Source organism: Oncorhynchus nerka, linkage group LG2 (genome assembly GCF_034236695.1).
Source record: "Oncorhynchus nerka isolate Pitt River linkage group LG2, Oner_Uvic_2.0, whole genome shotgun sequence".
NCBI lineage: Eukaryota > Metazoa > Chordata > Actinopteri > Salmoniformes > Salmonidae > Oncorhynchus > Oncorhynchus nerka.
In genome coordinates this window covers 8,380,478-8,395,150 of record NC_088397.1, presented here as the reverse complement: position 1 = coordinate 8,395,150, position 14,673 = coordinate 8,380,478, and the positions used below count along the sequence as shown (strand labels likewise).

At 45.0% G+C, this 14,673-nt stretch overlaps 2 protein-coding genes across 3 annotated transcripts in view; both read right to left on the bottom strand.

Moving 5' to 3' along the window:
• Positions 1-1,416: 1,416 nt before the first annotated feature.
• On the bottom strand, positions 1,417-9,164 carry vegfd (vascular endothelial growth factor D). The gene is given in 8 exon segments (XM_065022688.1): positions 1,417-1,759; positions 1,968-2,095; positions 2,098-2,156; positions 2,724-2,842; positions 2,933-3,066; positions 3,356-3,546; positions 4,090-4,333; positions 8,599-9,164. Coding segments are annotated over 8 exon segments (987 nt in total). The 5' UTR covers positions 8,701-9,164; the 3' UTR covers positions 1,417-1,749.
• Positions 9,165-10,810: 1,646 nt separating this feature from the next.
• pir (pirin) overlaps positions 10,811-14,673 on the bottom strand; it is a 30,821-nt gene continuing 26,958 nt past the window's right edge. For both annotated transcript variants that reach the window (XM_065022682.1, XM_065022685.1), the window contains 3 exons: positions 11,430-11,512; positions 11,281-11,347; positions 10,811-11,177 (listed from right to left, as the gene is read on the bottom strand). In XM_065022682.1, the coding sequence (XP_064878754.1) occupies positions 11,059-11,177; positions 11,281-11,347; positions 11,430-11,512 (269 nt within the window). In that variant the 3' untranslated portion in view covers positions 10,811-11,058. The remainder of the gene's footprint in view (positions 11,178-11,280; positions 11,348-11,429; positions 11,513-14,673) is intronic.

Genomic DNA, 14,673 nt, shown 5'->3' with positions numbered 1-14,673 from the left:
GAAAAGGGAAGGGGTCTGAATACTTTCCAAATGCACTGTACTCATCTGTCTAGGTAGGAACTGTTGCTGTTAAAATATAATAAATCATTTTAATTCTGAACTGGAATAAGCTGATCACATCACACAGTTGTAGAGCAGAAAACACACACAGTCCTAATGAGAGGTGTGTGGCTGGTTGATGCTTTCAACAAGCATTTCTATTCTGGGTTCAGTTTTTAACAGTGCAACCCTGAGGTCATGCTCAGCATGGAGTCTGTTTCTGTACTTGTTTTTTAAGTACGCCAGAGATACGAACCCTGACGCAGATATGTATGTGGTGCCAAACAGGACCAGAACACCTACTGCTTTCTCAGTCAGGTAGGAGACCACTTCCTGCTGTAGATGAGCAACCCAGAACTGTGTGGGTTTGCCTAAAAAAGCATCAATAATTTTATTCCAGTTCAGAATAAAAATGATTACTTGTATTTTAACAGCAACAGTTCCAACCTAGACTTGTTGTTTTCAACAATCATTTCTACATTAAGTTGTGCAGTAGGCCCGATCATTTTTTTAACATTTAACATTTAAGTCATTTAGCAGACGCTCTTATCCAGAGCGACTTTTATATTCAAAATATACAGTACTGTAACTTAAGGGTAGCACAGTAGCTAGCTTGCTTGCTTTGGCTAATATTAGCAATCTAACTAACGTTAATAGATGTGTACAATGTAATTGTTTAAAAGGGAAACTCACATCTAAGTTACTACTTTGAGAGATTGTACTCCCTTATTTCTGCTTACCTATTATAAAATGACAACAAGCTAGTTAACTTACTTTTCCACTGTCAAAGCGATGTTTAGTGAAGCATTCAGCCCTGCTCTGAAAGACCTCCCTGGGTTTACCATCATGCTGTGGATGTTTGGTCAGAATGTGTTATTTTAATGTGAGAGTCTCATTACTAAGCACTTCCCTGGACAAAAGACAGTGTGTGCGCTCCTCGTTATTTCTCAAAGTTGGTATGAAACCAAGAGAAAGAAACGTATCGCTGTATTTCAGTTTAATGACGATTGAGCTGTCGGAATTTATGGCTAGCTTGACTAGATTTGATGACAGCTGGCGAGTGAGAATACCAAGTCATTGGCTGACAGCGCATCATCTGCTGCTGAACTACAGCGCTGCATCGTGTTGGTCGCGAAGTGATCTTCAATTAAAACTGCCGGAAAAAAAGATCCGGTAAACCGCGAAGCACACAGGCTTCTCCCTCTCAGTCGCGCAGCTGCCGAACTGACACAGCTGCTTAGCAGAGAGCGCAATGAACACAGACCGTTTGTACTTAGCCAAATCAATTCCAGTAATTAATGAAATAATGATACATTTGCTCTAACACGTCGCGACCCACGGTTAACAGGTCTGGTCGCGACCTATACTTAACAAGGTGAGAGAACTTTGAACAAAACGGTTAAAACTTTAATTATAAATATGAAGGATAGACACCAAAAGGACAAACTTCGATTATATTTACAAAATGTTGGAAGCAATTATTACAAAAATATTGTTCTTTAGCGTAAAATACATGTTCAGTGCATATAAATACTAATAATTTACATATGTAAATAAAACATGTAAAACGTCATGTATGTAGGTTAGAAAGATAAACTATTTTATTTGAAGTTAGATATATAAATAGCGATATAAATTAAATTATGAACTTTTTCACTGCTTCCAAACTTCAAAGCCAAGCAGATGTCAAAGGTTATATTCTTCTTAGTATCACTGGCATCTGCGGATCAAAAGAATGAAAAGGTGTTATTACATGTGTTGTAGTATGGCTGTTCAACCACGGTCTCTGAGGACCCAAACATTTCTGATGTACATCAGGGACTCATTCATTCAGACCTTGAACATCAGCTGATACATTTATCAATTAACTACTATCAAAACGATCAAACTAACTAGTCAAAAGGGGTGTGTCTCAAGTTGCATTCTACCTGCAAGAGGCGTGGTTGAAGTGCTGTTTGTTGTTAGCACAGGCAGTATGGTTCAGGTGACATGCAGGGTAGGATGGTCTGGGTCCTGGGTTAAGGTGGGCTGTGGGGACAGTGTAGTGTGGTCTGGGACACAGTCACACCTGTCAACATCTATGTCACAGTCCACCGTTCTCATATTGGGAGGGAAGTCTGGAACAAACAGGGAGAAAAACATAGGAATGACTTAATATTACTACAGGGACCAGACCAGGGAAAATGGAGCGAGAACAAAACATCAGAATAACCACTTCCTACAGAGGCTATATAATATCCTGAATAACACCCTGATTTAGCATCCCCAGCACATTACAATGGAATGGTCCCCAAAGTGCAAACACTGCCCAAACCCGGTGCTGCATACCAGCTAAATCTAGTGCATCTACTGGGCTGGATAGTTGATACATCTACCAGTGGTAGACTAACCTGGTTGTTTAGTTGAGGGGTAGGACACAGTGGTAGACTAACCTGGTTGTTCAGTGGAGGGGTAGGGCACAGTGGTAGACTAACCTGGTTGTTCAGTGGAGGGGTAGGACACAGTGGTAGACTAACCTGGTTGTTCAGTGGAGGGGTAGGACACAGTGGTAGACTAACCTGGTTGTTCAGTGGAGGGGTAGGACACAGTGGTAGACTAACCTGGTTGTTCAGTGGAGGGGTAGGACACAGTGGTAGACTAACCTGGTTGTTCAGTGGAGGGGTAGGACACAGTGGTAGACTAACCTGGTTGTTCAGTGGAGGGGTAGGACACACAACGGTCGGCCATGCAGTCCCAGATCAACCCACTGGCACACAGACGCCTGGAGTCCTCTGATTTAGAGAGCTGACGCATCGGAGAGCACCTGCAACCAAACACACAGCCTGGTTAGTGCTAAGGGTACGACTAGCGAGGGTGTGTGTGTGTGTGTGTGTATCTGTACATCTGGACTCACCCGTTCCTCCTGTGAGAGCGTATATGGGCTTGCCGTCGGATCAGGGGTGGTTCCATACACTTACACTCTGTGTGATTGGCTACCTTTATCAGCACCGGCTCAGGTCCGTATTTGAACGGTATCACACTCAGCAGCTGCAGGACGGAAAGTGTCAGAACACATTAGTCCGGTTCTGGAGTCAGCGATCCACTTTGTAGAGAGTGGATTGATTACATTGAGACATGATTAAATATCTCTTTTTTTAAATTAGTAGGAATACTTGGGAACAGATTTACTAAATTAAACACATTTTTAGCTGAATTCCTGCCTGTTGCCCTTTGCCGACCCCTGCCAGAAATGATTGCCATTTATTAAGAATAATATGAATAATGCGTTTTATTTGTAATACACCTTCTAACAGATATTTAAAGAGGAAATGCTCACTGTTTTATTAACATAGGCAGTACTTGTGTTTCTGCACGATACACCCTCTTTGTTGCAGCATCCGTTGCACCTGAAGACGGACACGCAGGGGGGCTTGAAGAACATGGAGGTCGTGGTGCCCAGTTCCTTTGCCACGTCTACACACGTCTCTCTGGGCGTGCACTGGGTCTTCTGCCACTCATCATCTATGGCTAATGATCACATACACACAACACCAACAGTTACACACAGAACAAAACTAATAGCAACCATAGAGACTTGCTTGGGTACCGTCTGGGTACACTCACATTCTAACCACAAAACATGCATTAGCAACCTGGAATTAATGTCTTGGCTTTTGCTTGGAGGGTTAACACAGTCTCGAGAAGACCCAGGGTTCAAACCCGTCTGTCTCATCCTCTATGACTATCTCCAGGGAGAACAGTGAATAATGCCCAGCCTTTAGCTCAGAGGTCTAACACATTCAGCAAGTGCACAGTAGACGCAGATATCGAACCCACATACCTTTGAGTATCCCGAGGCTGTATGAGCCAGCAGCATAGCTCAACAAACAATACCAAAGCTTTAGCTTAGAGAGCCAACACAGTTTTGAGGAGACCCAGGTTTTGAACCCACATACCTTTGAGTATCCCGAGGCTGTAGGAGCCAGCAGCATAGCTCAACAAACAATACCAAAGCTTTAGCTTAGAGAGCCAACACAGTTTTGAGGAGACCCAGGTTTTGAACCCACATACCTTTGAGTATCTCCAGGCTGTAGGATGCTGCAGCGTAGCGCGTGGAGCGGTGTGACCCAGCGGAGGAGGAGGAGGAACGGTGGTTGGGCTGCTGAGAGGAAGAGGATGAGGGAGACGTCTCCAGGTGTTTGAGTTTTAGTCGACACTTCCACAGCTTCCAGTCAGGGAAATCTGTCAGCATGAGCAGCTCGTCCAGACTGGAGGCCGAACGCACATCCCTCTCCCACTTCTCCTGGTTGATCACCTGCAGGGAGCAGAGGAGGAGGACACAAAACATTTAATGATGTATGTTGTTTTAAAGACAGGATAGAAAATAAGCTCCAACACGCTGGTAAAGTATGGTAAAATATTGTTAGTTGGTTTGTGAGAGTCAACAGTCTCACCACAAGAGGGCAGCACTCTTACATCCAAGTCAGGATTAACTTTAGATGAGATTGAGGCCGGTTAAAAGGACTGGACTGAGCTGATGATACATGCAAGTCAGTCTGATTCCTCACACTCACATCCACCTCTGACTGTGCTATTATTGCCCAAAGCCAGGTCCCACAGACCATTAACAGCTGTCCTGGGATTTAAGACTATCATAATTTAGATCACAACAGATACAAAAACAATCAGTGCTTCTGTGTATTATAGTATTATATCACTACAGTATTATAGTACCACTGTATTGTAGTATTAAAGTACTACAGTATTATACGACTACATAGTATAGTACTACAGTATTATAGTACTAAGGTAGTGTAGTATTATAGTAGTACAGTATTATAGTACTATGGTATTGTAGTATTATAGTACTACAGTATTATAGTACCACAGTATTGTAGTACTACAGCATTATAGTATTATAGCACTACAGTAGTATAGTACTACATTATTGTAGTATTATAGTACTACAGTATTGTAGTATTGTGGTATTATAGTACTACGGTAATGTAGTATTATAGCATTACAGTATTATAGCACCACAGTATTGTAGCACTACAGTATTATAGTACTACAGTATTATAGCACTAAAGTATTATAGTACTGCAGTATTGTAGTATTATAGTACTACAATATTGTAGAACTACAGTATAATAGTACTACAGTTTTATAGTACTACAGTATTGTAGTATTATAGTACTACAGTATTATAGTACTACAGTATTGTAGTACTACGTGTGTAATCATTACTTCTACTCATTCCCATGACTGTTCATAGCTGGGATGAGAGGATGCCCATTGTACCCCAAATGCACAGTAGATCCCCTGGCATCAGCCCATAGACAACATAACAGCTGCGAATGTGGAGTTGGCTGGGGTGACATTAAGGGGTAGTGGGGGGCAGGAGTTCCCAGGGTCCACCTGTTGAGGAGCTCTAGGAGCTATGAGAAGACAAGCCTCCTCCTTCCCATGGAGGAGAGACACAGAATATTAGGAGACCTAGCTACTGTTTCCCACAGAGACAAGCTTACAACTGCTGCTGCACATGCTAGTGCAGATAACAAGCAGGTAGGCCACAAACTAACAAATATACAGTACTACTGCAGATAACAAGCAGGTAGATCACTAACTAATATACAGTACTACTGCAGATAACAAGCAGATAGGCCACAAACTAACAAATATACAGTACTACTGCAGATAACAATCAGTTAGGTCACTAACTAATATACAGTACTACTGCAGATAACAAGCAGGTAGATCACTAACTAATATACTGTGTTCTGCAGATAACAAGCAGGTAGATCACTAACTAATATACTGTGTAACTGCAGATAACAAGCAGGTAGATCACTAACTAATATACTGTGTTCTGCAGATAACAAGCAGGTAGATCACTAACTAATATACTGTGTTCTGCAGATAACAAGCAGGTAGATCACTAACTAATATACTGTGTTCTGCAGATAACAAGCAGGTAGATCACTAACTAATATACTGTGTTACTGCAGATAATAAGCAGGTAGGTCACTAACTAATATACTGTGTTACTGCAGATAACAAGCAGGTAGATCACTAACTAATATACTGTGTAACTGCAGATAACAAGCAGGTAGATCACTAACTAATATACTGTGTTACTGCAGATAATAAGCAGGTAGATCACTAACTAATATACTGAGTTACTGCAGATAACAAGCAGGTGGATCACTAACTAATATGCAGTACTACTGCAGATAACAAGCAGGTAGATCACTAACTAATATACTGTGTTACTGCAGATAACAAGCAGGTGGATCACTAACTAATATACAGTACTACTGCAGATAACAAGCAGGTAGATCACTAACTAATATACAGTACTACTGCAGATAACAAGCAGGTAGATCACTAACTAATATACTGAGTTACTGCAGATAACAAGCAGGTAGATCACTAACTAATATACAGTACTACTGCAGATAACAAGCAGGTAGATCACTAACTAATATACTGTGTTACTGCAGATAAGAAGCAGGTCTGAAAATCGGAGCAGAATAATTGATAAAGGTGTGTTGTGTGATCTCTCTCAGTGCCCTACAGGCCAACATGGAGAAAGGGAACAGTCATGTGTACAACTCCAAACACACTGGAGGAGACCGGTCTGGTGTTACAGCTGACCAGTCCTATGGAGCTGTGGCTTCTTCCCTGCCTCCACTTATAGTGTTCATATTTACACTACATTCACTCTCTGCACACTATTACCAACAAAAAAACTAAGACATTACATTATGACTGTGTTGGTGTAATGTCAATTTAACAACAAAATGTTGCAATTTAAATGGTCTATTGTTGCCAATTGTAAAAGTTGAAAATCATAATAACCTTTTAAACATTTCCAATATAAAAAGGGTGCGGTGGGATTTGTTGAGAAAGACGAGGGAATAAGGGACTTCCATTCATTTATGAGACGGGAAGGGAAAGCCACAGAACAGATGGAGAGTTGAATAAACAACGGAGAGGAGAGAGGCCGGGTCAGAGGCGAGGCTGAGGAAATGGACTGTTGTGTAATATGAAACATGTCAAACAGAAACAGTTTGCTTTCATTTCTTCCAGTCGTTGTAACGACATGAGCCGCCACTGATCTGTTCAATGTGTGAGGATTGTGACGTTAGGGTGTAGCTGGCTGCTTCCTCTATGTGAGGATTGTGTCGTTAGGGTGTAGCTGGCTGCTTCCTTTATGTGAGGATTGTGACGTTAGGGTGTAGCTGGATGCTTCCTCTATGTGAGGATTGTGACGTCAGGGTGTAGCTGGCTGCTTCCTCTATGTGAGGATTGTGACGTTAGGGTGTAGCTGGATGCTTCCTCTATGTGAGGATTGTGACGTCAGAGTGTAGCTGGATGCTTCCTCTATGTGAGGATTGTGTCGTTAGGGTGTAGCTGGATGCTTCCTCTATGTGAGGATTGTGTCGTTAGGGTGTAGCTGGCTGCTTCCTCTATGTGAGGATTGTGACGTTAGGGTGTAGCTGGATGCTTCCTCTATGTGAGGATTGTGACGTCAGAGTGTAGCTGGATGCTTCCTCTATGTGAGGATTGTGTCGTTAGGGTGTAGCTGGCTGCTTCCTCTATGTGAGGATTGTGACGTTAGGGTGTAGCTGGATGCTTCCTCTATGTGAGGATTGTGACGTTAGGGTGTAGCTGGATGCTTCCTCTATGTGAGGATTGTGACATCAGAGTGTAGCTGGATGCTTCCTCTATGTGAGGATTGTGTCGTTAGGGTGTAGCTGGCTGCTTCCTCTATGTGAGGATTGTGACGTTAGGGTGTAGCTGGCTGCTTCCTCTATGTGAGGATTGTGTCGTTAGGGTGTAGCTGGATGCTTCCTCTATGTGAGGATTGTGAAATTAGGGTGTAGCTGGCTGCTTCCTCTATGTGAGGATTGTGACGTTAGGGTGTAGCTGGCTGCTTCCTCGTAAACCAGACAGACAAGGAGTTTTTTCCCTTTTCTGCAATTTAGACCCAGGGGAAAACAGGTCCCCAAGGTGAGAGATATCGGGAGATCGAAAGACAGACAGCGAACAAGAGAGAGGGAAGAAGAGCAAGAGAAAGAGAGAGAAGTGTTTGATCATTTAGGAAGTTCAAACGCTCCTCTTTCCAGGTCAGTGAGATCTTGTTAACGGTGACTCATGCATTTGCACCGTTTACATAAGAGGCACACACACACACACACACACTGCTCATTAGACCATGTCAGCTCTGATCTTCATGGACAGCTCACAGGTGGTGTGTGTGTGTGTGTGGTTTCTCTACGCCCCCTGCCAACTGGTCAGCGCTAGTTTTATTAGCTCACATGGTGAGTTGTAAGGAGAGTTGATTCAGTTCATAAGAACACAAAGATGGACACAAACCTGGTGCCTCCAGTGGGAGACATGTGTCCCCATTTGATGACATACTGGTTATTAATAAATAGCTTCTTGATGACAATGACTCGTGCATTCAATCCACAGAATAAGAGCCTGAGCAGAACATGAGTTGCAGATGAAACAGTGCCTGGTCTGGACATTGAAGCCATACAGAAATGAAGTGCATAGACACCGGACACTTACCCTGAGAGAGCTGGGATCATCTTGAACCTTGTTTGGCATTCCCAAGTTCAACCTCACCAACACCAGCATCATTCCAACACCGGCAGCAAGCATCCTCTGCATCCTCTGGTTCAATGCTGTATCTCAGTCTCTTTTGTGTTCAAAGTTCTCCTTCTGTCTCTGTACGGTCAATTTTCAGTCTCTGGACAGAAGTTGTATAACAGAGAGCCGTTTCTCTCAGGGTAATCCCCTGTAACAGAGAGATGTTTCTGTATTGGGTAATCCTCTATAATAGAGAGCAGAGCCAGAGGAAGGAGTCTCCTCTCTACAGACCAGCCCCTCTCAGACCGGTGCTGACTCCTCAGACCACACACAAGCTCCTGTCACAGTCCCTGTGGTTACGGACACCTCTCCCTCTCTCCCCCCGGGTCACAGACACTCTCTCTCTCCCTGGTCACAGACACCTCTCCCTCTCTCCGTCTGGCTACAGACACTCCAGAGCAAATGGAACAGCTAAAGAGGATTTAAAACACCTCTACCTCTCTCCCCCTGGGTCACAGACACCTCTCCCTCTCTCCCCCTGGTCACAGACACCTCTCCCTCTCTCCGTCTGGCCACAGACACTCCAGAGCAAATGGAACAGCTAAAGAGGATTTAAAACACCCTCTACCTCTCTCCCCCTGGGTCACAGACACCTCTCCCTCTCTCCCCCTGGTCACAGACACCTCTCCCTCTCTCCGTCTGGCCACAGACACTCCAGAGCAAATGGAACAGCTAAAGAGGATTTAAAACACCTCTACCTCTCTCTCTCTATCCCCCCAACTACACACAGCAAGGACACTTAACGTTTTACTCAGTTTCTTAAGACTGTCTCTATTGGTCCAACTACAAGCAAGGACTCTTAAGACTGTCTCTCTTTCTTTTGCCTGTCTTAACTATCCCCTCTCTTCTCTTCTCCCCAGTTAGTCCAGACCTCTTCAGATCTCATTATCTACTCTGTCTCAGCCTCTGCGTTAAAGGGCCTGCTTGTCACGTTGAGCGAGCATGGCCCCGCACTTAGTTCCCGTCCTTCAGGGTTGAGAGGGCTGTCTGTCTGTCTCTCTGTCCCCACCATGTCTCCCCGACTCTGTCTGTCCCCACCTTGTCTCCCTGGCTCTGTCTGTCTGTCTCTCTGTCCCTGCCTTGACTCCCTGGTTCTGTTTGTCTGTCTGATGTTGCCTTGCTCTGTAAGTCTGTTCTGTCTGCCCCTGTCTGATGATGCCTTGCTCTGTCTGTCTGTAAGTCTGTTCTGTCTGCCCCTGTCTGATGATGCCTTGCTCTGTATGTCTGTAAGTCTGTTCTGTCTGCCCCTGCCTTGGCTGTTAAATCCAAAGCCACTGTATTTCCACAGAGTTCAGCTTATCTGGAGCAGCATGAACATGTGTTTTAAATGTGATCCAGACCTCAGCTACGCAGCATGGATACATGGGCCAGGGAGGGACGCTCCCACCCTCCACCCCACCCCTATCACATCCCAGCCAAAACTCACTTCCCACTGGGCACAGACCTCATTTCAACGTCTAATTACGAGGAAACATTGATTCAACCAGTGTGTGCCCAGGGGTTTGATTGTCTCCGGAGGGAGGGATGGAGGGAGAGGAGATGTGACAGAGAGGGGGGGAGGAGGAGGGAGAAACAGGAGATGTGATAGATTGGGAGGGTGAAACAGGAGATGTGATAGAGAGGGGGGGAGGAGGAGGGAGAAACAGGAGATGCGATAGAGAGGGGGGGGAGGAGGGAGAAACAGGAGATGTGATAGAGAGGGGGAGGAGGAGGGAGAAACAGGAGATGTGATAGAGAGAGAGAGGAGGGAGAAACAGGAGATGTGATAGAGAGAGAGAGGAGGGAGAAACAGGAGATGTGATAGAGAGAGAGGGAGGAGGGAGAAACAGGAGATGTGATAGAGAGAGAGGGAGGAGGGAGAAACAGGAGATGTGATAGAGAGGGGGGGAGGAGGAGGGAGAAACAGGAGATGTGATAGAGAGGGAGGGAGAAACAGGAGATGTGATAGAGAGGGAGAGGAGACCCGCTGTTTCGCAGTATGAGACGTCATTCTGCCAGATGCAAATGGCCTTGAAATGTGATCTGTGGTTGGTTTCCCTCCTTCCCGTAACGGATACTTGCCTCTGAGGTCTGTCCAAGGACATAATGACTGGAACCAATCAGTGCTTCCATTAGATAGCTTCTGGAGACATCACGGCAGGATAGTTTTATTGAGGTTAAATTAAAAGTGCTTTTTTCATCATTTACATTTCAGTTTAATGGCTTGGAGGCACAGTAACAAAACATCTATTTGAGAAGAAAAACAAATCAGTATAAAATGAGAACTTAATGATTTAAAAAGAGACAAACAACACATCAAGCTGGTTCATGATTAAAATACACTTGGGTCACATGACCATAACAAGACCTATAACATGATTAGAAGATGTCTGCCGATCCTTAGAAGGAATCCCTGATCTTAGACCTCCAAGCCGTAGCCCTCTCGAACCCATTGGTCCCTGTCCTGTAGTCTCTGACTGCCTGGTTGATCTCCTCTTCCGTGTTCATCACAAACGGACCTGGAGAGAAAAAGGAACGTGTAGTGTGTCACGTTGCACACGAACGATCCAATACTGTGGTAACTGACTGGAGTTCAGTGATGTGAAGAAATGAAGGTCTTACCATGTTGGACCACCGGCTCATTGATCGGCTGTCCCGCAATCAAGACAAAATGGCAAACCTCTGATGTCTGGAGAAAGGAGTTTGAGTTGTAGTGAATTTACAATTCCTGAAAACTGTGTTAGAGTCTGTAAGAAGTTCAGACAGCCTACCTTGTTTTCTACGGCTATGCAGTCTCCATCATGAAACACTATGGTGTGATGTGGCTCCACTTTCCGTTGCTCTGCATCTGGACCTGAAAGAGCAATGGCAAACAGAATCAACTCTACAGACGGGCCCCTGGGATGAAAACAAGATTATTACCTCAAAAGAAATGGCAAACAAAACAACTTTCATTTGAGGAATTTCTGTCAAGATTTTAACCCGAGGGAAACAGAGCAATCAAGAACCAAAGAAAATGTGCATTTCCTCTCCGTCTGACATGGTTAAGTCTGCTTCCTTCATCTGAATACTAAGGTCAAAAGAAATGCTGAAACGCCAAACGCTTCAAGTTGTGGTGGATATATTTTTCAGACACAGCTGTGCTTGATTTGCCTTACAGACTACACTCTGTCGATTCAGTGGCATCTCGGTTCAAACCCACCTCAATCTTAGTTACAGCGAACGGTTCAACTTGATTCTGGTTTCAAAACATCTGTCTACAATTAAAAAGGAGTTTTCCGTGAGATCCTACGGAGCAACGATTCCATTTAATCAGATCATAATGCAACTTCCTGGAGAAACAAATATCAACTATGTGTGAAATGTAACAAAAGCCCTTTCTGAATGAGTGAAGAGCGTGAAATAACTCCGACTCACGCTAGCTAACATTGATCATAATGAAAATACAATTCCTCCGACTCACGCTAGCTAACATTGATCATAATGAAAATACAATTCCTTCGACTCAAATATGTGCTTCCCATTGACAAACGTGTAGGGAACGTGTCCTGTATAGACAAACACTGTAGGGAACAGTTCACCTCTGTATAGCAGGGTGTCACAGGACTGTAGGGAACAGTTCACCTCTGTATAGCAGGGTGTCACAGGACTGTAGGGAACAGTTCACCTCTGTATAGCAGGGTGTCACAGGACTGTAGGGAACAGTTCACCTCTGTATAGCAGGGTGTCACAGGACTGTAGGGAACAGTTCACCTCTGTATAGCAGGGTGTCACAGGACTGTAGGGAACAGTTCACCTCTGTATAGCAGGGTGTCACAGGACTGTAGGGAACAGTTCAACTCTGTATAGCAGGGTGTCACAGGACTGTAGGGAACAGTTCAACTCTGTATAGCAGGGTGTCACAGGACTGTAGGGAACAGTTCACCTCTGTATAGCAGGGTGTCACAGGACTGTAGGGAACAGTTCACCTCTGTATAGCAGGGTGTCACAGGACTGTAGGGAACAGTTCACCTCTGTATAGCAGGGTGTCACAGGACTGTAGGGAACAGTTCAACTCTGTATAGCAGGGTGTCACAGGACTGTAGGGAACAGTTCAACTCTGTATAGCAGGGTGTCACAGGACTGTAGGGAACAGTTCACCTCTGTATAGCAGGGTGTCACAGGACTGTAGGGAACAGTTCACCTCTGTATAGCAGGGTGTCACAGGACTGTAGGGAACAGTTCACCTCTGTATAGCAGGGTGTCACAGGACTGTAGGGAACAGTTCAACTCTGTATAGCAGGGTGTCACAGGACTGTAGGGAACAGTTCACCTCTGTATAGCAGGGTGTCACAGGACTGTAGGGAACAGTTCAACTCTGTATAGCAGGGTGTCACAGGACTGTAGGGGACAGTTCACCTCTGTATAGCAGGGTGTCACAGGACTGTAGGGAACAGTTCAACTCTGTATAGCAGGGTGTCACAGGACTGTAGGGAACAGTTCACCTCTGTATAGCAGGGTGTCACAGGACTGTAGGGAACAGTTCAACTCTGTATAGCAGGGTGTCACAGGACTGTAGGGAACAGTTCACCTCTGTATAGCAGGGTGTCACAGGCTTGTAGGGACCAGTTCAACTCTGTATAGCAGGGTGTCACAGGACTGTAGGGAACAGTTCACCTCTGTATAGCAGGGTGTCACAGGACTGTAGGGAACAGTTCAACTCTGTATAGCAGGGTGTCACAGGACTGTAGGGAACAGTTCAACTCTGTATAGCAGGGTGTCACAGGACTGTAGGGAACAGTTCACCTCTGTATAGCAGGGTGTCACAGGACTGTAGGGAACAGTTCAACTCTGTATAGCAGGGTGTCACAGGACTGTAGGGAACAGTTCACCTCTGTATAGCAGGGTGTCACAGGACTGTAGGGAACAGTTCAACTCTGTATAGCAGGGTGTCACAGGACTGTAGTGAACAGTTCAACTCTGTATAGCAGGGTGTCACAGGACTGTAGGGAACAGTTCAACTCTGTATAGCAGGGTGTCACAGGACTGTAGGGAACAGTTCACCTCTGTATAGCAGGGTGTCACAGGACTGTAGGGAACAGTTCAACTCTGTATAGCAGGGTGTCACAGGACTGTAGGGGACAGTTCACCTCTGTATAGCAGGGTGTCACAGGACTGTAGGGAACAGTTCAACTCTGTATAGCAGGGTGTCACAGGACTGTAGGGAACAGTTCACCTCTGTATAGCAGGGTGTCACAGGACTGTAGGGAACAGTTCACCTCTGTATAGCAGGGTGTCACAGGACTGTAGGGAACAGTTCAATTCTGTATAGCAGGGTGTCACAGGACTGTAGGGAACAGTTCAACTCTGTATAGCAGGGTGTCACAGGACTGTAGGGAACAGTTCAACTCTGTATAGCAGGGTGTCACAGGACTGTAGGGAACAGTTCAACTCTGTATAGCAGGGTGTCACAGGACTGTAGGGGACAGTTCACCTCTGTATAGCAGGGTGTCACAGGACTGTAGGGAACAGTTCAACTCTGTATAGCAGGGTGTCACAGGACTGTAGGGAACAGTTCAACTCTGTATAGCAGGGTGTCACAGGACTGTAGGGAACAGTTCAACTCTGTATAGCAGGGTGTCACAGGACTGTAGGGACCAGTTCACCTCTGTATAGCAGGGTGTCACAGGACTGTAGGGAACAGTTCACCTCTGTATAGCAGGGTGTCACAGGACTGTAGGGAACAGTTCAACTCTGTATAGCAGGGTGTCACAGGACTGTAGGGAACAGTTCACCTCTGTATAGCAGGGTGTCACAGGACTGTAGGTGAAACCATTTGTTACAGGTATAGTACCATAAGACATACATCTATTTCTGCATCCCATATGGCACCCTATTCCCTACATAGTGCACTACTTTTGGCCAGGCCCCATAGGGCACTATATAGGGAAAGGTTGCCCTAGAACATGAATCACAACATGAAGGGTTCAAGTGGGATTTTGTCCCATTCCTAAACCATTCCTAGAGTTGCTATTG